The sequence below is a fragment of the Caretta caretta genome, chromosome 7 (genome assembly GCF_965140235.1).
Source record: "Caretta caretta isolate rCarCar2 chromosome 7, rCarCar1.hap1, whole genome shotgun sequence".
In the NCBI taxonomy this organism is placed as follows: domain Eukaryota; kingdom Metazoa; phylum Chordata; order Testudines; family Cheloniidae; genus Caretta; species Caretta caretta.
In genome coordinates, this window is record NC_134212.1 from 69075008 (window position 1) to 69101357 (window position 26350).

Consider the following 26350-nt stretch of genomic DNA (forward strand, 5'->3'; position numbering starts at 1 on the left):
GCAATTTAGGCCTATTTAGTTTGTTAGCTGCAGCTATTAATGTTAACAATGACCAAAGAATTAAGAAATAGTGCAACAATATGCAATGGAGAGGAAAGTAAGGCATCCTATGATGACTTTCAAACCCTACGCTGCAAATCTGGGTGCTAACTGGGGAGGTATGATAGGCCATTGTCGAAGCCTGTGACATTCTTGTTACTTCCCCTGTTGATGGGGAAGAGGAGAAGAAATAATCAGGTTATTACCTATTTTATGCTTTACTGTTGGATTCCTGATAAAATAAATAGCAATTTTCCAATAACCATTTCAATAAATCCTCTTTTTTTCCGTAATAGGCCATTTTAACATATCCAATTATTGTATTCAGATAGTCTCTCCTAGTCATAAAATACTGTGCAGTAGGCCAATTTCATCAAAATTTAAAATGAAATACTTGCAAAAATGCATGCATCTCTGCTGAGGTCTCATATGAGCACTTGATATTGACCTCAGCTATGGACCCATGTATCTAAAGTCAGAAAGTCCTCATGAGTATTATTTTATCAGTCTGAATAGCTCCAGTGTTGAGATAGGTGTGCCATTGATTTCAGTTATCTGATGTGTGGTGGGAAAAGAGGAAAGTTCTATTGTTTTCTGACTTCATAGATGGCCTTGGATATTATTTGAAGTGATTTCTCCTGTGGAGATGTCCCATGATTAATGGAAATTCACTTACAGCAGTTTTCTATATCTGAGGCGGAGATCCCAGAAAGGATCCTCTATTTGTAGTAGAGAACTTTCAATAAGAGACAGAGACAGAGACAGATTACTCTAAAATTGTCTTCAGGGAACTTGTACGTATTGGTTTTCATATAGTGTACTGTCTAATTAGTGCTTCCTTTCTGTTGTTTGGATTGCTAGAAGGCCACTTACTTGACAGCTTAGCTGTCTTAAACATTTCGAATCTAGTGGAAAGAAAGCAAGAGCTTTGTTTCTATTATAAAAAAATTAATATGAACAAGTAATAGTATAAAATATGGGACTTTGTGATTGGATTGCAAGTCAACCAAGAGTTTGTGTAGGTTTTTTTTAACACAAATGGTTAACTCATCTTTAACATGGGGGGAAAAAGGTAGTGTTGTGTATCATTTATAACATGGGACTGGGAGTTAGGGGACCTAGATTCTAATCTTGACTTCTGCCAGTGGCTTGTGAACAAATAACTTAACCTCGCTTTGTCTAAATTTCTCCATCTGTAAAATTGGGACAATACTTTCCCTCCTTTGTAAATAATGTATATAATAAATAATAGTTAATAATAAATAATGTAAATAATAGTTTTGGATGAGAAGCTCCATTAAGTACAAAATATTATTAGTAAATTAATCTGAAGAACCTGACTAAGCTCTTCCCCTCCAAAAAGCCATGTAAATTAGAGTTGAACTGCTACTTAGTCCTTGACTCATGCCATCATTGCTACATAGTTCGAAATGTCATGTTGAAGGTTACAATGTACATAATGTACCATACAGCTTTTTAACAACAAAAACTTTGCTAATTCCCAATGAATTCTACAGATGTCAGAGTGTAGAGGCAAATTTTGCAGGGAAGAAACACTGTATCTTTGGAAGCAGCAAAAGATGGCAATGTAGAGCTGGTCAGTGCTTTGCAAGTCCATCCCTTGAAGATGGGCTGTGGGTGCTTGAGGCAAGATGTCTCGTTACATAGTGTTGACTCTCCTCTTTTACCTCAATCATGTTAAAAGAAGCTAAAAGAACTTTCTTAATATTAATTTTCTGTGTGAACAATTGCTTTGTTTGCCACAGGAATGTTATGTCAATCTCAAGAGGAAGAGAGAGAGAGGGTTCAAACACAATCAGAGGGAATGTGTCCCCCATGCAATCTCTCCACTGGAATGTGGTCCATGCTGTGATAACATGTGCAAGGCTGCTGCCAGAGTAGCTCCAGATCATCTGATTGCAGGAGAATGAGGATTGTGGCTTTTCAAGCTTGCTCTGCGTCCAAGCCAAAGAACAAAAATACAATGACTTCTCCACCCCAGGAGCTGCTGTAATATGAATAAAAAAGGAGCCCCCCCCCACCCCCAGAAGCTGCAAATAGGGTCTCATGGCAGATGTTTTGTTAATTTCAAATTAAAATCAAGGGGCCAAAATTTTTACAATTCATAGATTCATAGATATTGAGGTCAGAAGGGACCATTATGATCATCTAGTCTGACCTCCTGCACAATGCAGGCCACAGAATCTCACCCACCCACTCCTGCGATAAACCTCTCACCAATGTCTGAGCTACTGAAGTCCTCAAATCGACACTAATGGGAGAAGGAAAGAATCCAGAATTCACAGTTAAATAACAGGGGGAATTTAGAACATAAGAACAGTCATACTGGGTCAGACCAAAGGTCCATCTTCCCCAGTATCATGTCTTCTGACAGTGGCCAATGCCAGGTGCGCCAGAGGGAATCAAGAGGTAATCATCAAGTGATCCATTTCCTGTTGCTCATTCCCAGCTTCTAGCAAAGGCTGCATAACAGTTGTTTGGGCAAATAAACCCATTTAACCATTGAATTTATTTTGGAAAAGGGATCACCTAGATGGATGCACAATGAAATGCAGGAACAGTGTAATCATGTTATTGTAACTCACCTTCCCTCTTTTTTGCCCCCTGCTGTTTGTAGCTCTTAGCCATTGTATCATGTCTAAAATTAGAGCCCAATCCTACAATTTCATCTGCACTGGCAAACCTTTGCACTGGCCTGAAGCCCTTCCACAGATCTAGCTGCAGGATCTGGCTCTTAGATTTGCATATTCCTTGAGTCAGTGACAGTCTGTAAAGTCCCTTACACTACATTAACAATTAACTTTGTGCTGATGATAACCGGCAAGAACATGCAGTAAATGCTGTGAGAAGAAAAACAAACCATTGTTGGCAGAAAAAGAAAAAAAAAATGGTTCTGACTGTTTTCATTTGTTACTGTAGCTTATGGCTTTTATTGTTGTTATTGTTACTATTATTATACTGAGGGTATTTTTTACAGGCAGAAACTTTTGTCTTAGAGTGAAACTCACTCCTCTTGCAGAGATCCAGGGTAAGTCCCTCCACATGAGCCCCGTATAGTTGTTGTGCAATGGATCAGCCAGTGGAACAAACATACCCCCCTGTGTGTTGTGGAATAGGTCTCCATATGCAGAGCCAGCACCAAAGGCTAGTTTGGGGACAGGCCACGGGAGGGGCAGCAGAGCCATGTCCCCAGAGATCCAGTGGCTCTAGCACCAACAAGCTAAAGCAGCTGGTAGCTTTGGCAGCAGCCCCACTCCTGGTTTCTGGGAATGAATTTAATCTCCCCAATCTCTCTCAACCTGTAATATTCCAGTTCCATTTTTGCCACCTCAAAAGAACTGGTTTTGTGTGTCTGGAAGAGCTTTAGCAGATTTATGTTTAATAGACATTTCAAAATGGGGCAGAACCTCATTCCAACTGGCACTGCAGCAATTTAATTTCAGCCTGCTGTGAGACTAAATGTAAATATCGTAGAAATTAGTCTTGTGAGAGTAGCATTATTTGACTCTAACGTATATGGGGTTTGTATTTACCCTGTTTAATTCTGCCCATATGGTTTTAGCTAATGGTATAATTTTTTTGCTACTTGTTTTCTAATAACTGGCAAAATTAGGACTTGTTTTCAACTGGCATCTCAACCTCAGACTCACTGAAGAAAAGACAATGGAATTATATAGAGAAAATAAATAAACAAAAAAAACCAGAGTCAATATATGTGCACTTTGTACCGTTAGCTACAAATTATACAACCCTCTTTTTCAAAGCTTGCCAAATATTCAGGGGGTCAGACTAGCATATGTGCTTGGGTTCTGTACTGTAATTTTCTTAGGCCAGGTCAGTTCCTCTTTCCATTTGTTTTGTTATTGATGCAAATTCTCTTATTTGTCCTCTGGATAGCATTGTTAACAAATTCATGCATGCACCTTATTTTCTATGGGTGCATTAGTTTACTCAAGATTATCACAAAAATGTGAAGTATTCTATGATTATTGGATGTAGGATGACGAAGTCAAAGCAATTCAATTGAAAAGATTTCTCATGAGCGGAAAAATGATTTTGTGTTTAAATAACCATGGAGGATTGAGATCTAGGGAAGTATTCTGAGAGCCATCATAGTTGTTATGTGTCAATGTGGGTATGATGTTTAAAAAACAAGATTTTTAAAAGCAGGAACCTAATGTGATGCTTCTAAATTCACATTTAGGCATTTAAATAGGTGACTTGATTTTTTTTAAAAGTGCTGAGCATTTAACAGCACTCTCAATGAGAAAAACTGTGGCCAAACTTCTCAAAGCCATGGATGGTTTTGGATGCCTTGAGTTTTAGGTACCCAACCTGAGACACCTTAATAAAGGACCTTGTTTTTCAGCAAGTGCTGAGTATTCCACTGCCTGAAAATCAGGCCATTTTAAGGTGTCTCAAGTTGGGCACACAAAATCACACATCAGTTTTGAAAATCTTGGATGCCCAGCACTTCTGAAAATGATGTCACTGATTTAGCAGCCTACTGATTTAGCAGGTTACTGTGGCTGAAAATCTTGACTTGAGCCTTTGATAAAACAGAGAAAATACTCACAGAGGTGTCTTGAGGATTAATTCTTTATTGCTTGTAAAGCACCTAGAAGATGCTTGGTTGGAAGGCATTGTAGAAGTACAGTTCAGTCTATCACTATTGGGTGATAACATGATGTATTTACAATAACTAAATGGTTCAGCACTGACCATTTTTGACAAGCAGGGCTGTAAATCAGCCAAATAATTAAAAAAATGTTAATTTTGGTTTCTCTGGGGGACATGAGGAAATTGTGTGTGAATTTTACAAAAAGCCAAGTCTCAGCAGTGTTCTCCTTGCTCTGCTAGGCAGGACAGAGTGACTTCTACAAGAGACGTCTGGGGGAAGTATTTTGATCTGTGTCACTGCAGACTCCTTATGGAGTAGAGTGAGTAGATAGTAATGGGGAAACCTCTAAGGAGTCTGAAGATGGGTGTGGTTCAGAGAAGCATACAAATGTTGGGATGCTTTTCCAAGCAGTCCGCACCTCTTGGGTCTGCAGAGTGGCACTTCTCCCCATGAGCATCAGCACATGGGGATGGCATTCTTATACTAGTGTGACACTTCCGATTGTGGCCCTGTCCAGAACTAATAAAGCCCTATCCAAATGTTTCAGAACTTTAATAAAGCTATTTTTTCCTGTTTGATTCCAGAAATGGCTGAAGGGTCCAGAGAATTTTTGTATCTTCTCAACCAACTGGGACATCCCCAGAAATGAGGAGGGCATTGCTTCTTGAAAATATGCAGTGGGAAATTGCTTGCATAGTGTCCATTTGTTTAAGGCAAAAATGCATGGTAAGAGAAGAGCTCTGATGTATACCATTTATTGAATAGAAGGCTATTTGAGCTCAGTTATTGCAGAGATTATTTAGATCTTTTCCTTTCTGTGTAAATTTTAGATGTTGGCTTTACTGTTTGTGATGGGTGTACTCCCTGCACTGACCCTAAGAGGGCTGAATTAGGCCAGGTGGGCCCAATCAGCCAGTTAAGCAGCCAATGAGGGAGATAACTGGGAGGAAGCTGACCTGTGAAGGAAGAGGAGGGGCCTTTATAAACTCCCAGAGCTCAGAGCAAAAAGGGGCTCAAGGAAAGGCAGCAAGGCGCAGGAAGGAATAGGCCTTGGCTGCTGTTTAGAGGGTCCCTGAGCCAGAACCCGGAGTAGAGGGTGGGCCCAGGTTCCCAGGCCAGCCACTGAAGGAATGGCACCTGGGGCAGTGAATGGGAGGAGTTCCTGAGACTGCTGGTGAGCAGGAACTTTGATTCACATCTCCCCCAGAAGGGGAAACCACAGAGTGACCTGGATGGAGGGCCAAGTCATGAAGAGGGCACTGCAGTTCCTGGAGCAAGAGAAGAGCCACAGAGGAAAAAGAGATGGAAGGGTGTCAAGGTTCCTCCCCCACTCTGAACTCTAGGGTACAGATGTGGGGACTTGCATGAAAAACCTCCTAAGCTTATCTTTACCAGCTTAGGTCAAAACTTCCCCAAGGTACAAAATATTCCACCCTTTGTCCTTGCCGCTACCACCACCAAACTAATACTGGTTACTGGGGAAGAGCTGTTTGGACGCGTCTTTCCCCCCAAAATACTTCCCAAAACCTTGTACACCACTTCCTGGACAAGGTTTGGTAAAAAGCCTCACCAATTTGCCTCGGTGACTACAGATCCAGACCCTTGGATCTTAAGAACAATGAACAATCCTCCCAACACTTGCACCCCCCCTTTCCTGGGAAATGTTGGATAAAAAGCCTCACCAATTTGCATAGGTGACCACAGACCCAAACCCTTGGATCTGAGAACAATGAAAAAGCATTCAGTTTTCTTACAAGAAGACTTTTAATAAAAATAGAAGTAAATAGAAATAAAGAAATCCCCCCTGTAAAATCAGGATGGTAGATATCTTACAGGGTAATTAGATTCAAAAACATAGAGAACCCCTCTAGGCAAAACCTTAAGTTACAAAAAAGATACACAGACAGAAATAGTTATTCTATTCAGCACAATTCTTTTCTCAGCCATTTAAAGAAATCATAATCTAACACATGCCTAGCTAGATTACTTACTAAAAGTTCTAAGACTCCATTCCTGGTCTATCCCTGGCAGAAACCAGCATATAGACAGATACACAGACCCTTTGTTTCTCTCCCTCCTCCCAGCTTTTGAAAGTATCTTGTCTCCTCATTGGTCATTTTGGTCAGGTGCCAGCGAGGTTACCTTTAGCTTCTTAACCCTTTACAGGTGATAGGAGCTTTCCCCTGGCCAGGAGGGATTTCAAAGGGGTTTACCCTTCCCTTTATATTTATGACAAAGGGGCATTGGCTGTGCAGAGCTAATCCCCAGAACAGTCAGGAGTAGAGGCCCCCTGTCACACTGATAAATTTAGTGAGATCCAGGTTATGCCCTGTATGACCCTGATCCACAGCCTGTCAATTTCCTTGGCCTTTTGACCATGCCTGGCGTGTGCAGTTTGCACAGGCTTAAACTGTGAGCTATAAATTACACACACTTTTTCCAAGATGCCAAATATTTGAGAGGTCATATTACTGTATGTGCTTGGATTCTGTCCTGCAGTCTCTTAGGGCAGATCAGTTCCTCCTTCCATTTGTTCTGCATTTGTGGGAAATCCCTTTCTTGTACCTGGTCTTCCCTTTCACCAGCGTTTCAAGATAAACTAAAATGTTGAAATGTTCTTTAGCAAAATTAAACTGCTGTTTACTGGAATGCGATATGGGTGAGAAACCGGATGTCATGTTACTCAATGCATACCATATAAATGGAGAGTTGAACTCTTATTAAAGCATTCCTGTAATGCTTCTGTAGAGCACCAGAAATTATAGAGTAAGTGACTGGATATCATCAATGCTATAACTTTTAATTCAGTCCTTTAATGATTAAGTTGCATTCAGCATGTAGCAAAATTTATATTTTGAGTTTATTTTAAAATATTATTTATGGAATATGATGTGACTCTCTGAATACTTCTACCATATATGAGGTTGAAATTTAATATAGCAGGTGGCATTGTATTAAATGAATTTGAGTAATGCATCTCTTGCTTATTAAACAGATGATGTACTTCTAGGTTTGATTTTAACCATTTCAGAGAAGCCTGTCAGTGCTTAGCTAACCCTTTTCACGCCTGGGTGCAATGTATGTACAATAGAAGCAAGTTCTGGTATGTTTGTTAATTTCTTGGCTGCCAATTACTAAAATACACCGCGTTTGTCAGCTGACTTTTAGTGCAGTGCCTTTCTGAACAAATCAAACCTTTGATCTCGTCTGATGTTTTTCTGTAACTTGGTATTTTGCAAAAAGGGAGAAATCCAGTATGTTAACCATCAATCCCTGGATTTTAAGGCTTCAATTGTCACTTTATGGCCCAGCCTGTTTAAACGGTAGTGGCTCAGCAGGAGATCCTTGAGGCCATTATGTTTTAACAGGCACAATTGATGCAAGATCACAGGGTAACTATGGTCGCTGAGCTACCTTTGATAGGGTGTAGCATGTGCTCCTTAGGACCCTTTCTGCTGGCTGATGTGGGGGAAAGAGCCATGACTCTTGATGTGGGGGAAAGAGCCATGATTTCCTAAATCCTCCAAAGCAGCCCCGCCCATACCAACATTTGTGTGACCAGGACTGCAGTTGTGTCCTGAATTACAAGGACAGCAATCCTGCCCAGCCTGCGTGCCCACTTCCCCAGCACACGCAGTGCACCTGAGCAGGGCTCAACCTAGTTCACTCGCTAGAAAAGCAGTTGCTCTGCTCACTTAAATCTTCAGAATTATTTCCTGCTCCAGGAAATATATTCTGCACAGAAGAACCTCTCACCCACCTGAAGCCCCAATGGCTGCAGTGGGGAACCACATAGGTGCCCGTCCACATGGGATAAGGAACAGGATCAGGACCAAGTGTTTGCAAACACTTAAATAGTGGATGGCATGATGGGACTTAAATTTAGCTCATTCTGATTTTGCATGGTGAATAATTTAACAAAGGACAAACTTAAAGTTTTATTAAGATCTGTCCAGAATTTAATAAAGTGTTTTCCATGAGCACTGATGCTTTATGTAAAATAATGATGAACCAGGATAACTGAACTCGAATGGAGGCATTGAGCATTTCTTTGTTTAATCAGTTTGCACTACAAAATATAAACTGATTACATGGAGTCAAAATGTTCTTAGAGTAACTCTGTGATTTTTTTTTTCAACAGGGCAGACGCCTGAACAATGCTGCTGCTTCCAACACTGATCACTTTTGCCCTGGGAATATCCCTGCTGAACACATCCACTGCAACTCCAAGCCAGGTTCAAAAATGGGAGCCAAATGCATGTGCAGTAGTTGTATGTGGACCTGCTCAGAATGGATTACCAGGCAGAGATGGAAGAGATGGGAAGGAAGGCCCTAAAGGAGAAAAAGGAAGTCAAGGTATAGAAGTATTTACTTTCTAATGTTATGCTTACTATTCACATGTCTGTCTGGTATTTTTTTCCCAACTGTTTCTCATTAAAAAGATGCTTCCTACAAACCATTTAGCTCTGCAAAACTTGTACAAAAAGATGCAGCTAATCATATGGTATGTAAAACCTGAAGGTCCTTATGTTCCTACTGGTAATTACTGAAGGCTGGGATAGAGCTGACAGTATTGTTCATATTCAACATGAAACCTCTTATTGGATAGGACTGGATGCCTCTGGGGTAGATGAAGTGCTGTAGAACCTTTAATCTCTGGATCATCAATTTGATATCTGGCTTGGGTTGGTAGTGATTGAAAGTTGTTACTGCTAGATGTGGCTCAGAAACAGATTTTTAAAATGCAATTTTCCCCAGTTTTAAAAAAAATCAAAATATAAAAATAAATGTAGACTAGCTCTATGTTGGCTCAAAAAAAAAAATCCCTATGAAAATTGTCTAAATTTTCTTTCCCAAAAATATCCAGAAGTTTGAGGACGACAGAGGGTCAAACAAGGGGAAATATGCATGCTGAATGTAAATATTCAATTGGGGCTAGATTCACTTCAGTGAACCCTTGGACTTCAGTGGAACCACTCACATGGGTAAATACTCTTTGGGGTGAGAGAGTTCCCACAGTAAAATAAAGCAGAGAATTTGACTGTGGTATTTCTTTTCAGAGTAGCTTTATTTACCCTGCATATTTAAAATAACTTAGCTACAATAAAAACATTTTCCTTTCTACCTGCCCCTTACCTCAGAGCAAGTCTGTTTAGCAAGAGCTCCATCAAGATATGTTGTAGGGTATTACTCTGTAGTTTGCACAATTACTTAATTCCTAATATAAATCCCAGAATACACGCTAGAAAAAAAACCTGACTTTACAGAACTAACAAAGGTTTCCCATATAGAGGTTTACATTGAAGGATTACTTTCTCATTCAATAATATTGCATTTGGTTACAAATTATAAAAAGGGAGTTAATTAATTTACAATAGGTACCTAAAAGAACCTGTCATATTATTCATTGTGAATAATGTATATGAACAATTTAGTCTTTATTCCTTTTTGTACATTGTCTACAAACAGTTCGTCATTTTTGTACATTAGCTCATTCTTTGCAATTGCTCGCTGAACAGTTTTGTGAAGTTTTATTTGCAGACTCATCTTTGAGTATTTGGTATTATTTTGCATGGCTTGTTTATTCCTGCAAGTCCCCTGGTTTTCTTTTCCAAACAGAAATCACCCTTACTCCCCTCTTTTTGTCCACAAATTATTCTTGAACATTCTGAATTGTTTACTGAATCTACTGTGTGAATAATGAAAAGAGCTGTCCAAAGTAGTCCAAGGAGCCTTTCCATTGTGAATGCTCTTGCACATATATATTCATGGTGGTATTTGGAATGGTTTTGCTCTCCTCTTCCATTTTTGTGAATAAAAACACAAATTTCATGAATACATAAATAAAAGTGAGCACAGATTGGTGTGTGTTATGTTCAAGAATATTAAACCAATAATTCCTCATTATATTTGCTCAGGTCTACACCACTGATTAATTAAACACACAGAATATTCTCTTCCTTGATTCACACAATATTGATTTCTGTTACATATCTTCACTCTTGCCTCAGGAGCAGCCTTTTCAACATGTGTCTTCCATTTGCTATCACAATTATTTTAATCCAAAATAAATCATTAAACCATCTTGACATGTTGGAAGAGGTGGACAGTTAATGAACTGATACTAATATTGCAATCCAATCACGACCATAGCAACTCACTAGACTTTATATTTTATTATTAGATTACAAGGAGCAGGTTCTTACCTGATTTACACCCTGATGAATTGCAAGCAGAATTTGGCCCTAATTTAACAAACCTTATCCTATTCATCTGCAAATCTCTTGCCGCTCACTCACTTTTTTCTTTTTTAAATCTATTATTTTTCTTTTGACCCAATGCTAGGATTACAAGGATTAAAGGGGTCACAAGGTCCCCCAGGAAAGATGGGCCCTGCTGGATTAGTAGGAGGGAAAGGCTCACCAGGAGAAAAAGGCACAAAAGGGGATATTGGAGCTAGAGGTAAGAGCTATGATTATTTTGATTGGGGAGGTTAATGTGATCAGTAGCTACTAATCATCTGGAAAAAGCTTAAAAGAACTGGAATTAAGCAGAACTAAAAGTAAGCATGTTTACTCCAACTAAATTAATCTTAACAGTGGACCTTCAAGTACCTACGATACATGATCTAAGGGTTTATAACTACTGTTATTGGGATAAAAACTGAACAAAAGTAAATTTAGGTTAAATATGCAAATATATGTATGTATACAGTATTGGAACAATCATATACAGCCCCAGGGGACAGAGAAAATCTCCTGATAGTAGAGATGAGCCTACACCATCAAGTGTGGATGTAGGGCTTAGTTTGGGCCTAATAGCAAAACTGTGTAAAGACCAGTGGCTTAGCTTCACAGGAGTTTGAACAAAGCATTTATCTAGCCTTGATCCTTGTACCTTTTCATCCAAAAATATTTTACTTTGAATTTCAACCAGTTTTGTAACAAAACTGCAAATTTCACATGATTTTCAAACAAAACTATAAATGAGGCTAGGGCATGTTCATTCGGTACTAATCTAGGTACATGTGAAATTTATTGAACTTTTCAGTGAACCTGGTCTTAGTTTTGCGTTCATCTTCACAGAGACTATCAAATGAGTTTCATATTGTTTAACTGCAAACACTTCATATGTGTCCTACCAAACAGGGCTTTCCTATTTTTAGTTTATAACATTTTTAAAAATGAATAAAAATTACTTTGCATACTCAGAATTCAGATGAACAGAACTCTTTAAAACAGATTTTAACTTTGTCAGAATTCTCTAATTTCAAACAGAACTCCCTTTCCCTTTGGATTTTGCACCAAAAAGAGTAATCTAATTTTCATTATTGAATTGACTGCTGATTGTATGTTATCACATTCCAGGTTAGCAACTCGCAACCTATTCAGCTCAATTTGTTGCCCACACACAAAGTTGCAACCAGTCAGGCATTATTTTAAAAAAAGGATCTTTCCAAGAAGGGACAATAGTTTTAATAGGGTTATAATGTAAACAAACATGTCATGTATTTCCTTTTCACCCTGTTTCATCAGGATTGCAAGGAGTGCCAGGTTTGAAGGGTAACCCAGGCAATGCGGGCCCTTCTGGGCCAAAGGGGGATAGGGGTTCACCAGGTGAAAAAGGAGTAAAAGGGGAGAGAGGTAAGTGGTGTCATTAGACTGTACTGCACACTTCAGTGATTGTTTCCAATCGAATAGTGCTGAATTTGAAAATAGATCATTGTGGGTTGGACGTGTGCAATTTTCGTTAATGTTCTCTAATTTCTATATGGTATGGGAATTATACAATTGAATCATCTGGCTTTGATGGGATAGTTTGATGACTGTGCACCAAAAAATAGTTGGAATTTTCCCTGATATTTATAACCTATTACATGATGGTGCTAGATTTCAAAATCCACACACTCCTTAAGTCTCCCTGTGCATTCACTCAGAGTCTATCATCAAGTAACTGGCAAAGCCCAGAATTATTCCCACTGGGAGACTCGCTGTAATAAAAAACACCTTATAATAAAATTGCTGGTTTTGTACTTCTCATTCCCTTCATCACTCCCTAGGCCTGCCAGGAACTACAGGTTCGAAGGGGCAGCCAGGAATCGCAGGCTTCCCTGGGCCAAAAGGGGACAAAGGTTCAGTCGGTGAAAAGGGAGCAAAAGGAGACAAAGGAGACAGAGGTAAGTGATGTAGACAGGCTTGAATTCTGCATTGCAAAGACTGCAGCAGCCGAGAAATTGTTAAATTGGAAGCAAATTGCCACAGCTCTGTTGCCTCCATTTGCACCAGCCGAGAACTTGTCCCATAGACTTAGGAGATAGTGAAGGACACAAGTTGAAAGGGTTCAAGATTCCATTTAGTTAAATACAAAGCCAAAGGCTGTACACTTATCTGAAGCATAACCAATTCTTCTTTGCCCTAGAAATCAGGAATCAGCTCTTGGGGAAAAAAAGCCTCTCTAATGAAATTCATGGGAATTCTTAGTTCTAACCGATTGAAAACTACTGAGTGAATAGCTTGCTTTTTTTTCCCAAAATTTCAGTGTTTCTATGTTTAACCAGTGCCAGTTAGAGCTTATCTACACATGAAAATTGGCCGGCATAATAATAGTGGAATAAATATATAGCACTGTTGCTATGTTGATCAATTTCCCTGTGTACACAAGCTCTTAAGGTAGTTAGGAGTACAAAAATAAGCATTCCCGGAAAGTTAAACTAACTTTCCTGACAGCAAACAAGTCCTTAATTTGAGTTCAAATAAGGACATATCTTATCTAAACTAGTTTCACCACCCCACAGTACATGAATTGCTAAATCTTAACAGAACCTCTGTTTGTATTTACCTGCAATCTCTACATGATGTCAGAATTATTTAAGTCTAAATAAAATTGCCTTATCTTTGATAAGAGAATCTAATATTCCTAAGTAATCTGATATTCATCATTTAAACTTAATGGGTATTAGATGGTGGAGTTACATCTACCATTATTAGATGCACTCTTCACGTTTTACTATGCAATTGTTGCTCAGGCAGAGTATCATCAAGCAAATGGCAAAGTGCATATATGTCATTACTGTAATTATAATTCTTAATAGTGATAGAGTGCTTTGCATTTTCAAAACGCTTTACAAATATTAATCAGTTCTGAAGGCATGTCACCCTCTGGGGTGATTATCCATATTTTACAAATGAAGAAATTGGGGCACGACTGGTGGAAGTTGTAATTTGTCCAAGATTAGCAGCAAGTTTCCATTAGAGCTTTGATTAGAACTCAGGGATCCCTGAATCTCAGCCCCGTGTTCAGATAAATAAAAATATGGGAGGGCATGGTTATCCATCTATTACAGCGGTGGACTGTGTGTCAGGACACCTGGGTTCTATACCTAGCCCTGCTACTGTTTCACTAAGTGGCTTTGGCCAATATGGTTGACATCTCTGGGTCTCAGTTACTTCATTTGCAAAATGGGTATACTACTACTTAGTTCAAAGATGGCATCAAGGCTAAATTGATGGATTGTTGGTAAAATATTATGAGATTTTTTAGAGGAAAGACGGTGTGTAAATGCCCATTATTTTATAGATGAAATTAGAAAACTACCTGCAGATTAACTTGTTCTTTTCGTATCTGTTTCACTTGTTCTAACAATAGGGCTACAAGGAAGCTCAGGTTTACAGGGCCCCAAAGGGCAAATTGGTTCTTCTGGGCTAAAAGGTGATAAAGGTTCAGTAGGTGAAAAAGGAACAAGGGGAGACAGTGGACTATCAGGTAAGTAGAGCAATGGGTTTGTTTGTTTGCTGGGGAAGGGATTTAAGGGTTTTCTCGGTTGCTGTGTGCTAATGAATTTTGGACCACTTTCTGTCCCACATCCACAAGAAGGCTCAAGTAAGCTCCATCTGGGGAAAAAATAAGTATATTCAATTTACATGTGCATAATTTACATTATGTAAAATTGGTTCACCTGCAAAATGAAAGACATTTCCTAAATATAAAGATCAAAATATGACTATGAAATATAAGATTAATCAGTAGTATTTTATAAATTATATATCAGTCATTTGTTTCATGGATAGAATCCTGGTCCTACTGAAGCCAATGACAAAACTCCTATTTACATAATGGAGCCAAATTTCAAATCATAAAAATATCTCTTTCCACATCACAGAGTAGTAAACCCATTCTAGTGATTACAAAATCTTCCTATGTATGATGAATTTATATTTTCAAAAATAATTTAAAAAATAACTGCTTCCTTTCTCACTCTTTTCTGCCTCAGAAAAAATACCTCAAAATTTTCATGAGGAATCCAGTATATTTGTGGATATAGCTCGCTGTAGAATATTTTAATCTTTAGATTGAAGAGGGAGGGTCAAGGAGCTTCTTACTTTAGAACAAATGATAAAACACTTCATTAGAGCTTAACTATCCATTATTTTCTACGTCTCTAACACAGACATTAACCCCAGGGTGGGTGTTGGATATCGCTTTTGGTAGCTTGCTAAAATGAGATTATACTGAGAGTAATGAGAGAATCAAAATATTACACTATCCCAGGATGCAGACTGTCTTTTACAGAGTGTTTGCACGTGTGTATGTAAATTATCTAGATAAATAGATTGAGATCTAGATAATACTTCGTATGTAGATAAAGTAAAACCAGCATGTCCAAGTTTGTAACAATTTGTGAACCAGTCCCTAGGGTACTATTTAGAAGTGCCCTTCCCCCCACATCCGCCCTTCTACAACTTCAAAACACCGTCCTCCAACTCCACCTAATTGTTTACAGAATGCAAAATGACACATCTCGGTGATATAGTAGCAGTGGGGAAAGCATTTTTAGCATTATGTAGACCAGGAAGACCAGTCTGGGCACTCAGGGCATGTCTACACTTACCGGTAGATTGGCAGTGCTGCAAGAGTCGATGCAGTGAGTGTCGATTTAGCAGGTCTGGTGAAGACACGCTAAATCGATGGGAGAGCACTCCCATTGATTTGTGTACTTCACCTCCCTGAGAAGCTTAAGGGAAGTCGACGTCGACACAATGCAGTGTAGCCACCGCGGTAAGTGGATCTAACTACGTTGCCTTCAGTTACGTTATTGACATAACTGAAGTTGTGTAAGTTAGATCAATTTACTATGGCAGTGTAGACCAGCCCTCAGAAAGTGATGTATCTACAGACTTAGGTCCCCAAGCACTGTATGTGTGGATAGTATAATGATGTTTAGTCCTGTCCTTAAACAGAGGGAGTAAGTAGAACTGATGCAATCTTTCCTTCCAGTTATGGATAAACACATCCACACATCCTGTGTAATTCTTATCACATAAACAAGCTAGGCAATCCAGGTTTAGATCTATAACCTGAACATATAGAGGTGTAGATCATAACCAAGTCATCTAGAGTAGAAACTACAGGTCTGCTGTTATTTGTCTATATTGCTTATTAGTTATAACATTAAGATTAATGCAACTTTCTGTATTCAGAAATCAATCTCCTCAAAAGACAAGTAAGTACTTTGGAAGGGCAGCTGAGAGCTCTGCAAAGCAGCTTCTCCAAGTACAAAAAAGGTAAGATGATGCTGTAGTTGGATGGTGCCTTTCAACACAATTTTAGCTCTGATCCCTTTTAAGTCTTCTGATTTGTAGTCTGATGCATTTAAACAATGCCTCAGACTTATGTGATGCTTTATAAAATATAGAGCAGAGCACTTTCTCTGCCCCAAAGACAATACAAAGGCCCAATCCAATGAGGGATGAATTCTCTGGAGTGATCCCAAGTACCCTCTGATCTCACTGAATCCAGTTACAGGTACGGAGCATCTCTCAGTAAGCACTGGTCTCCTCACAAGATCAGGAAAAGGACTGTTCTTCTCATAAAAGTTGTGCCACTTCAATTAAACTGGTGAAAACTCCTGTGTGAACACTCTCTCAAATTGATTATTCAATGGATTATATCAATTTAAGCTTAAATCATCAAGGAATCAAATAGAGCTGACTAAGCCAGCTTTAAATCAAATGAATGTCTACACAGGGCTTTGTGCTTGTTTAACTAAACTGGTTTAAAAGTACACCTTTAGTTAAACTGGTACATCTTTGTATTTAGGCCAGGCCTAATACCAAGGTAATTAATAGAGTTGCTCAGAAATATCCCAGTGAAACCTTCTTTTATTGGAGTTTGCTCATTCATTGAAATCAAAAATTTTTAGTTTTCAATGAAGTTCTGATAGAACCAAACCTGCCTAGTTTCCTGCCAGCTCACCCACCTGACTCCTCAGCAAACCCGCTGGTGGAGTCACAGGGAGTTGAGAGCTTAGAAGCCCTTGGAGTCCTGACTGCCAAGCTCATGGCTCCTCGCCAGCCTGGATTCCCATGGTGGGCTGCCCTGGAACTGCAGAGCGTAGGGCTTCCAGCATCCAGAGCTCCAGGGCAGCCCGCTAGGCTGAGTACCTCCTGATCCTGGACTCCATTCCCCTTTGGGGAGAATTTGGAAATTTTGAGGTTTTGTTCTGAATCAGAGTGAAACCAAAATTTGAAATAATGAAATCCTCTGGGAAACCTTTCTCTGTCCAGCTCTAGTAATTAACTCCAAAAACTAGAATCCTCTGCAAATCATGTGTTTGCTAATTGTATCCACCAGTGTGTGTTTGGCTAGCCTGAGACCATTTAAACCAGCAGTTTTTCTTTGAGTCCTATGTGTAGTCCACACCTCAGATGTGCATCATGTGCCTGAGACCTGAAAATCTTGTCAGTAATGTCTGTTGAGCTGTGTCTGTGCTCTGGAGCTCCTCATGCTCCATACCAAGACAAAAAGGGGCAATTCAGACTGACCCGCCTCTCCAGTTCCTTCTTCCCACTGCATGGCCAGAGTGGAGTTCTCTGTGTCTGATGATATCTTTGCACAGTCTGTAAATATAATTGTATAGAGTTGTTAGTCTGTCATTTTTAGTAGTCTCTTTATAGTTAGTGTAAATTAGTTTTCCCTGCCTTGGGGACCCTTCCTCTTTCTCCCCTGTCAGAGAAGGGCTATGCCTAGAGTTCTGGAGTTTAACAAGTGTCTATCCTGCACGCTCTCTTTCTTGGTCAGTGATGAGTCCCAGTGCAGCCTTGACTCATAGATAGGGCCCTACCAAATTCACAGTCCATTTTAGTCAATTTTATGTCATAGCATTTAAAAAATCATAAATTTCATGATTTCAGGTATTTAAATCTGAAATGTCAAGGTGTTGTACTTGTAGGGATCCTGACCCAAAAAAGAGTTGTGGGGAGGTCGCAAGTTTATTGGCGGGGGGGGAGGGGGAGGGCGCTGCCGTCAGAGCTGGGCAGCTGGAGAGTGGTGGCTGCTGGCTGAGAGCCCATCTCCGAGAGCTGCTGCCAGCAGCCGCACAGAAGTAAGGATGGCATGGTATGGTATTGGCACCCTTCTGCACTGCTGCCTGCAGAGCTGGGCCCCCAGTCAGCAGCTGCCACTCTCCGGCCACCCAGCTCTGAAGGCAGCAGCGCAGAAATAAGGATGGCATGGCATGGTATTGCCACCCTTACTTCTGCGCTGCTGCTGGCGGGGCACTGCCTTCAGAGCTGGGCACCCGGCCACCAGCCGCTGCTCTCTAGCCACCCAGCTCTGAAGGCAGCATCAAAGTAAGGGTGGCAATGCTACAACCCCCCCTAAATTAGCGTCACCCCCTGCAACTCCCTTTTGGGTCAGGCCCACCAATTTGAGAAACACTGGTCTTCCCTGTGAAATCTGTATAGTACATGGTAAAAGCACACAAACCACCAGATTTCATGGGAGGAGACTAGATTTCACGGTCTGTGCTGCATTTTTCATAACAGTGAATTTGGTAGGACCCTACTCATAGATTTTAAGGCCAGAAGGGATCATCAGGATCATCTAGTCTGACCTCCTGCACATTGCAGGCCCACAGAAACTCACCCACTCCTGAAATAGACCCGTAACATCTGGCTGTATTACTGAAGTCCTCAACCCATGATATAAAGACTTCAAGTTACAGAGAATCTGCCACTTACTCTAGTTTAAACCTGTAAGTGACCCATGCTCCATGCTTCAGAGAAAGGGGGGAAAAACCCAAGGTCTCTGCCAATGTGATCTGGGGAAAAATTCCTTTCTAACCCCAAATATGGTGATCAGTTAGACCCTGAGCATGTGAGCAAGACCCACCTGGGAAAGAATTCTCTGTAGTGACTCAGAACCCTCCCCTTCTAGTGTCCCCTCACCAGCCATTGGAGATATTTTCTGCCAGCAGTCACAGGTCAGCTACATGCCATTAAAGGCAGTCTCAGCATACCATCCCCTCCATAAACTTATCAAGCTCAGTTTTGAATCCGTTAGGGTTTTTTTGGCCCCACTACTCCCCTTGGAAGGCTGTTCCAGAACTTCACTTCTCTGATGCTTAGAAACCTTTGTCTAATTTCAAGCCTTACCTTGTTGCTGGCCAGTTTATATACATTTGTTTTTGTGTCCACATTGGCACTTAACTTAAATATCTCCTCTCATTTCCTGGTATTTATCCCTCTGATGTATTTATAGAGTGCCATCACATTTCCCCTCAGCCATTGTTTGGTTTGGCTGAACAAGCCAAGCTCTTTGATTCTTCTCTCCACTCATCTGATCATCCGACTAATCCATCTTTGCACCTTTTCCAGTTTGAATTAATTTTTCTTAACTATGGGAAACCAGAACTGCACACAGTATTCCAGATGAGGTCTCACCAGTGCCTTATATAAGGGTAGTAACGCTTGCCTGATGCATCCTAGAACTGCTTTAGCCTTTTTCAAGGCTGCATCACATTGGCGGCTCAGACTCATCTCCACCAAGCACAGTATCTGCAGCTTCTTCCCTCCCTGAACCTGAGATAGATGAGAGTTTTGACTTAGGAAGTACCTCATGGAGAAAGCCATGAGACCCTAATCAGAACCAGGCAGACCCCCCTCACCCCCATATGTTGGCCTCAGTCCACGAGCAGTTCCTCTCTAATCATGAGCTCCAGAATGGAGGCCAAAACTGTTAAGTCCAAAGACCCATTATCTAGGGCTTTTCATGAGAATAAGGGGCACTCTCACCAACACTGGACCAGATCCCCTTCCAGATCTGGTCCCATAGGAAGGAATCTCTTCCTGACTCCTTCTAAATTAGGTGAGTCCTTGTACTCAGGTCCTAAAGACTTAGGGTCCATCTAAACCTGGTGACTACAAGGGTAAGACACGCATAAGCAAGGATTTGTCTGTACCAACTTGAGCTCTGACTAATAAGCTGCAAGATCGGTACCTGCTGGCATCCATCTGGCCCAGGCAATTCTGGTTTCTGGACCTCCAGCAAATGTCAGTCCATCCTTTCATTAGCATTCAGCCCTTCCCAGATCTGCTAACTCAGGAGAATGGTGGGATCAGACATCCCAGCCTGTCCTCTCTTCACCTCGTGGCCTGTATGTATGTGTATGGGTGCTGGACCTAGAACATTATTCTTCGGAGACTTTTCAAATGGTTCTTAATCACAATTGAAAAGACTCCATCAGAAATGTTCTCTAGCTAAATTGAGGCATTTCTCTACCTTGGCACAACAAAACTAGTTGTGGCCAGAGACAGTAGATGTTTCTGCATTTTTAACTACCTCCTCACTCTCAAGACATCAGGCCTTTTCCATTAGCTATCTGCAAGCCCACCTAGCATCAGTCAATATCTTCCACCCTGGGGGAGAGAGCTACTCTGTTCTCTGCCATGTACATTGGCCAGAATGGACAGTCTCTATGCAAAAGAATAAAGGGACACAAATCAGACGTCAAGAATTATAACATTCAAAAACCAGTCGGAGAGCACTTCAACCTCTCTGGACACTCAATAACAGACATAAAAGTGGCAATTCTTCAACAAAAAAACTTCAAAAACAGACTCCAAAGAGAAACTGCAGAACTGGGATTAATTTGCAAACTGGACACCATCAAATTAGGCCTGAATAAAGACTGGGAGTGGATAAGTCACTACAAGAACTAAAAAAAACGAATCTCCCCATACTAATTTGCCCCTACTGTTACTCATACCTTCTTGTTAACTGTTTGAAATAAGTCACCCTGATTACCACTACAAAAGTGATTTTTCATCCTGTTGATAATAGCCCACTTTAATTGATTTGTCTCGACCGTCCACTGGGTAAGGCAACTCCCATTTTTTCATGTACTGCTATATATATCTTCCTATTGTATTTTCCACTCCATGCATCTGATGAAGTGGTTTTAGCCCACGAAAGCTTATACACAAATAAATATGTTAGTCTATAAGGTGCCACAAGTACTCCTTGTTGTTTTTTTAGATTCCTGAAGAGTCTCACTAGGACCCTCCGAGGTAGTGAATCTGACACCACTGTGGGACCTCAATCTTGTACTCTTGGTACTTACCAGGCCACCCTTTGAACCACTGACCAAATGATCAGTGTGTTTCACTACCTGCCCTCTTTCCTGTCTCCTTTGGATCATGATTGGATTCTCAGTAGAGGAGAAAGTGGGGAAGCAATCAGTACACACCTCCCCTTAAATCCTTGCTACTGAATACAAGGAACTCCAGGGCACAGCAGTACCAATGGACACGTCTTGCAGGATTTTTCTGGTCTCAGAGTCATGGTGCACATGTGGAATGAATACAGATAGGGACCACACCTCTTGAAGAACCTCCCGTTACAGGTAGATAATCTCCATTTCTGAAACAGAAGTCCATGCAGCAGCTCCTGCTGGTTTGTAGAGAGTTGACTCGTCACATGGTGCTGGCTCCTCCTTTTTATTTCCAGCTGCTAAACCACATTCAGAACAGCAAAATTGGCATAAAACACTTGCCTAATGTTAACAATTGCTGTAGCTGGTGCAAGGATTTTATGCTGTCACATAGGAGTGGAGGAGGCCCATGTTACTAATAATGGCAGGGAGGCAGTGTGAGCTATTACAAATGGGAGAATCAGCATCCACAAGATAACTTCTGTACTAACATCTGGCCCACCCAGCAAAAAATATTTGAGAAACTTAGCAGAAATAAAGAGAAAAACTGTCCTCTGGGCTTGCAAGGGTGTGGGGAGATTATTAAAAGAGCTGTGTGATAACATTTGTCTGGAAAATTAAATCGATGTATTGTGGCCTTATGCCAGGTGTGTGTGTGTGTGCACGCACAAGTTTAAAAAGGGAGGAGTCATAGAGGGACTACTTCTTCACCATGCATTTTCAGTCCTTTCACCAATGAATGCAAAGCTTGTGGGTTGTCATGGTGGAAGCAGGAGTTTAGCATGATGTGTTACTGTGCTGAAGTGATATTAATTTGTGATAATGCCATTTTAACAGCAAGAGCAATCAAGATGTTACATTTAATAATGAAAGCTGAATGTCGGAACACTGTCCAAGACAAATTGTAGCAATCTGATGTTCTGATATGTGCCTTAGGCTTGATTTACACTGATGCCTAAGACTGTGCATCATCAAGTGCATACAAACCCTCACAGAGCACCACTGGCCCAGATGAATGTCTATGTACTTTCAGCTCTGCAGAGAAGATGCTATATTACAGGCTGTAAAAGTTTTCAATGCTTTCTTCCTGTCTTCTGAAGAGCTACTGAGACAGCAGTGTGCTCCATGATTTGTATGCAGTGGCTGCTAAGTACTGCACTTACCATGCTGACTTACTTTTTTGTATGGTCTTTTATTGTAGTATGCTCTCCTAGTTAGATGTGACAAGTTAAAAATATAGCCAGAGTATTTAACAGATGCTTTTCACATGTCTTGTAATGAATACATCCCAGGATAGTGTTGGGGAAACCTCCAAAGGTTCAGAGTTCAGTTTTGATAAACACCTAAAACCTGAATGTGTAGCCAAACATCTCAAGTCTGCAAAAGCTGGATTGGAAATCTCACCGTAGCAGGCTTCAAGCAATTCCAGTGCTGGCAAACCAGGTCAAATTTTGGTCCTATCTGGAAATACTGTGAGAATAATTTTTCATTGTCACATTTTAGTATTTCCAATGGTAGTTCTGCCAGAAATCCTGAAGGAATAGCCTTTATCACCATATTGTGGCAAGGTTCCAGTTCTGATAGAAACTTGAAGATTTAAAAGGAAACATAAAGGCATCAGGGTGAGATGCTGAAATATCTAGACGTTAATGGGATATTAAGGGGGAGAATGTCAGGGAGAGATGGGTGGAGGTCTTCTAGTTATAACAGAAGCGAGCTGAACTGGAAAAACAGATGGGGATTTGCAGCAAGCCCTAAATATCAGAACAGATAGAAGCTAATTCAGACCAAGAGGTGAGGAGTGAATTCCAAAATCTTCGGCCTCTCACAGAAAATGCCTCTGTTTGAATATTTCAGTGGTTCTAGGATCAGACCCTTAGGAATAGAATTTGTGGGCTTGGGGTTGGGATGAAAGGGGGTTTAGTCTGTAATTTAGCATGTAGCAATAATGATCACTAGTGATGGTAGTGATTTAGTGATGGACTCCATGATTCAGATCCTCAACTAGTGTAAGTGATATAACTCCATTGAAATCAATGGACTTTAACTGATTTCTGCCACCTGGCCCCATAAATCTGTTGACTTCACAAAATCATACTTAGCTAGTGGTCTAATGTGGAGATATCTCTTTGTTTTCTAGTTATAATGTTCCCGAATGGTAGAATTGTTGGTGAAAAGATATTCATGACCAGTGGCTATGAAGGCAACTTTGACAGTCTGAAACAAAGATGTTCCCAAGCTGGAGGCCAGCTTGCTTCTCCTCAGAATGCCGCCGAGAATGCTGCCATCCAGCAGATAGTTGTTTTGTACAACAAATTAGTGTTTCTTGGGATAAATGATATTCAGACAGAGGGTCGTTTCAAGTATCTAAATGGAGAAAACATTGTGTATTCCAACTGGCAAACAGGGGAACCAAATAACGACAAAGGCATTGAGGACTGTGTAGAAGTCTATTCAAGCGGAAAGTGGAATGACAAATCCTGTGGAGAGAAACGGCTAATTGTGTGTGAATTTTAAACCACCTGTCACATTGCCTTTGCTTCACTTGATGGAAGTGACACATTCTGTAGTGTGTTTAGTATCAAATATCTATCATTTTTAATGGGGCTTTGCAGGTATATAGGATTTCAAAATTTAAAACAAAATCATCAGATTCTGCTTTTTGTGCTAAACAATGTTAGTTCAAGTAGAAAGCAGTTTTCCTTCATGTACGGAGTCTGATAAAATCCAAATGAGCAGATGCAACCCCATGCAGAAGGATACATTGATGGATTAGTCTCCTAGGAAATACAAGACAGACTTGACATCGTTCTGATTGGCCACAAGAGGTCACCTGTATGCCTAACGAACATGCTTGGCAGTGCATTCTCTTGCTTGCTTAACATTTATAATTTATTTTTCTATTACTGTACTCCAGAGACATCCCATACTAGATCGGAGTTCGATTGTGCAAGGAGCTGTACAAACACTAGGAAGACATAGCCCCATAGAGCTTATATTTGACTTTAAGAAGTATTCTGTGCTTTTCTACTTGGAATTATTTAAGGACATATATCTGTGTTAAAACCTGGATCTGTTTGTTGAAATGCCTAGTGACCTGGAAAAATATAAGCTACCGCATTTTTGTACTGTTGTTCGTTGCTTGATTTTTTGTCAGTGAAATATTGTATGCACTGTACTTTCAGGTGTGAAGAGTTTACATGGAATTAGATGACAGACTGCATGAATTTCCCCAAATAGTCTCAGATCACAAAGAACTTCAGTAAAATCAGTTTAATTAGAAACAAAGAAAATCTTCTCAAAACAAAATGAATGATATGAAAGGAGGAAGGTGCTTAAATGACCCCATTACTGTAGTATTTGAGCTCCAATAACCCCTGTCCTGTCTGAGAGACTCCCTTTGATATCTTCATAAGACTCTTCCTTTTCCCAGGACAGACAGACTGGATTGCCTTCTGCTGTCCCAACACCCAACTGTACATCAAATTCTGCTTTTACACATTTGAAGAGGACTGTGTTTCTCAAATTTATGTGGCAATGCAAAAAGCTGCATGTAGAATTCAGCTGACTTAATAGGTATAAATAGCTCATGACTTCTCAGGCCAAATAGAACTCCATGAATGTCTTTTCTGGCTAATGTGGTTAGTCTGAAGTCAAAGTCAGTATCTCACTGCATCCTACACGTAGAGATAATATCTATGTTTCTCAATAGTTCCCTCTATATAAAATAGAAATTATTGACAGATGAAGCTGCATTTGTCACAGTTTTACTTAGTAGAAAGAATCTTTTTTAAAAATCTAAAAATATCTAATTAAAAGAAAGAGATTAAAAGTTGTATAGAGCATAAACTCTATCCTGAGCTTTTAGGCTAAGCATGTACCTGTGCCACATCAATAACTTGTCATATAGGGAGCTGAATATGATTACTTAGAGTACACTGTCCAAGATGTGTCCTTCCACCTTTACTGGAATTTCTGAGGCAGGTCCTACCAGGTCTTTAGGCAGCTCCTTTTCTGGGGTAGTCCACTGCTTCAGATGGATTAACCTTGCAACCTATTCTTCAGTCGGGACGCAGTACACTCCTTCACTGGTCACCTCTGGTGTTTCCTTGATTCACTCAACCTTGTAGGAGCTTTCAAATGAAGTCTCCCGTGTTCCTGAATTGAGGACATTGTGATGCTCTGTATCTTGGGGGAGCACCTTATACCCCCATGTTCATCTTTATAAAATGATTGTGTGGTATCCAATGCAAAGTTTGTCATGTTGGGTGTCTTCAGAAGGCTCATAATGCACTGAGTGTGGTTGTTATAGTGATTGTTATAGTGATATAGTAATTGTTACAGTAATGTTATAGTAAGTTTATAGGTTATAATTCCATGTATATAGTCATGAGGCTGAAAATGTATCCTCATGGCTTAAAGCAAGCCCATGCAAAAACTCTCCAAGAACAGAGATGTAGTTCACATCTTGTCAGGGCACGGGTGGGACAAACCCAGCCCAGCCTCACAGGAACAATGGACAGTGGCTTAGGCATCAACAAAAGAATCTGTTAGATCCTCGAGGGAGTCCCCCCTTCTTTTTGGCAGTTTGGGACTGTGCTAAGGTAATGCTCACTTGACTCTGAAGGGGTGGGGGCAAAGCCAAGTGGAAAGAAAGGACATGATAAAAGGGAAAGACATTTTGCCATGCTCTCTCTCTTCCACTTAAAGCTACAGACACCACCACCACCAAGCGACTGAAACGCTGATCGAAGGGGAGAGCCTGACTGAAAAGTAACCAGCCAGCCTGTGGTAAGAAGCATCTAAGTTTGTAAGGACACTGAAAGTGTTAAGATCAGCTTAGAATGCGTTTTGCTTTTATTTCATTTGACCAAATCTGACTTGTTATGCTTTGACTTATAATCACTTAAAATCTATCTTTATAGTTAATAAATCTGTTTGTTTTACCTGAAGCAGTGCGTTTGCTTTGCAGTGTGTCAGAGGCTCCCCTTGGGATAACAGGCCTGGTATATATCAATTTCTTTGTTAAATTGACGAATTTATGTAAGCTTGCAGCATCCAGTGGGCATAACTGGACACTGCAAGACAGAGGTTCCTAGGGTTGTGTCTGGGACCGGAGATACTGGCTAGTGTCATTCGCTTGCAAGTAGATGGGAGCAGCTTAAGTGCCAGAGGCTGTG

The 26350-nt window shown here is 40.4% G+C and overlaps 1 protein-coding gene across 1 annotated transcript in view; it reads left to right on the top strand.

The window, feature by feature from the left end:
- The window catches only part of SFTPD (surfactant protein D), a 207619-nt gene extending 181497 nt beyond the window's left edge, over nucleotides 1–26122 (top strand). The window contains exons 3-9 of the mRNA XM_075130797.1: nucleotides 8823–9037; nucleotides 11027–11143; nucleotides 12217–12324; nucleotides 12741–12857; nucleotides 14327–14443; nucleotides 16159–16242; nucleotides 23311–26122. Coding sequence (XP_074986898.1) covers nucleotides 8839–9037; nucleotides 11027–11143; nucleotides 12217–12324; nucleotides 12741–12857; nucleotides 14327–14443; nucleotides 16159–16242; nucleotides 23311–23687 — 1119 coding nt within the window. The 5' untranslated portion in view covers nucleotides 8823–8838 and the 3' untranslated portion in view covers nucleotides 23688–26122. The remainder of the gene's footprint in view (nucleotides 1–8822; nucleotides 9038–11026; nucleotides 11144–12216; nucleotides 12325–12740; nucleotides 12858–14326; nucleotides 14444–16158; nucleotides 16243–23310) is intronic.
- Nucleotides 26123–26350: the final 228 nt, after the last annotated feature.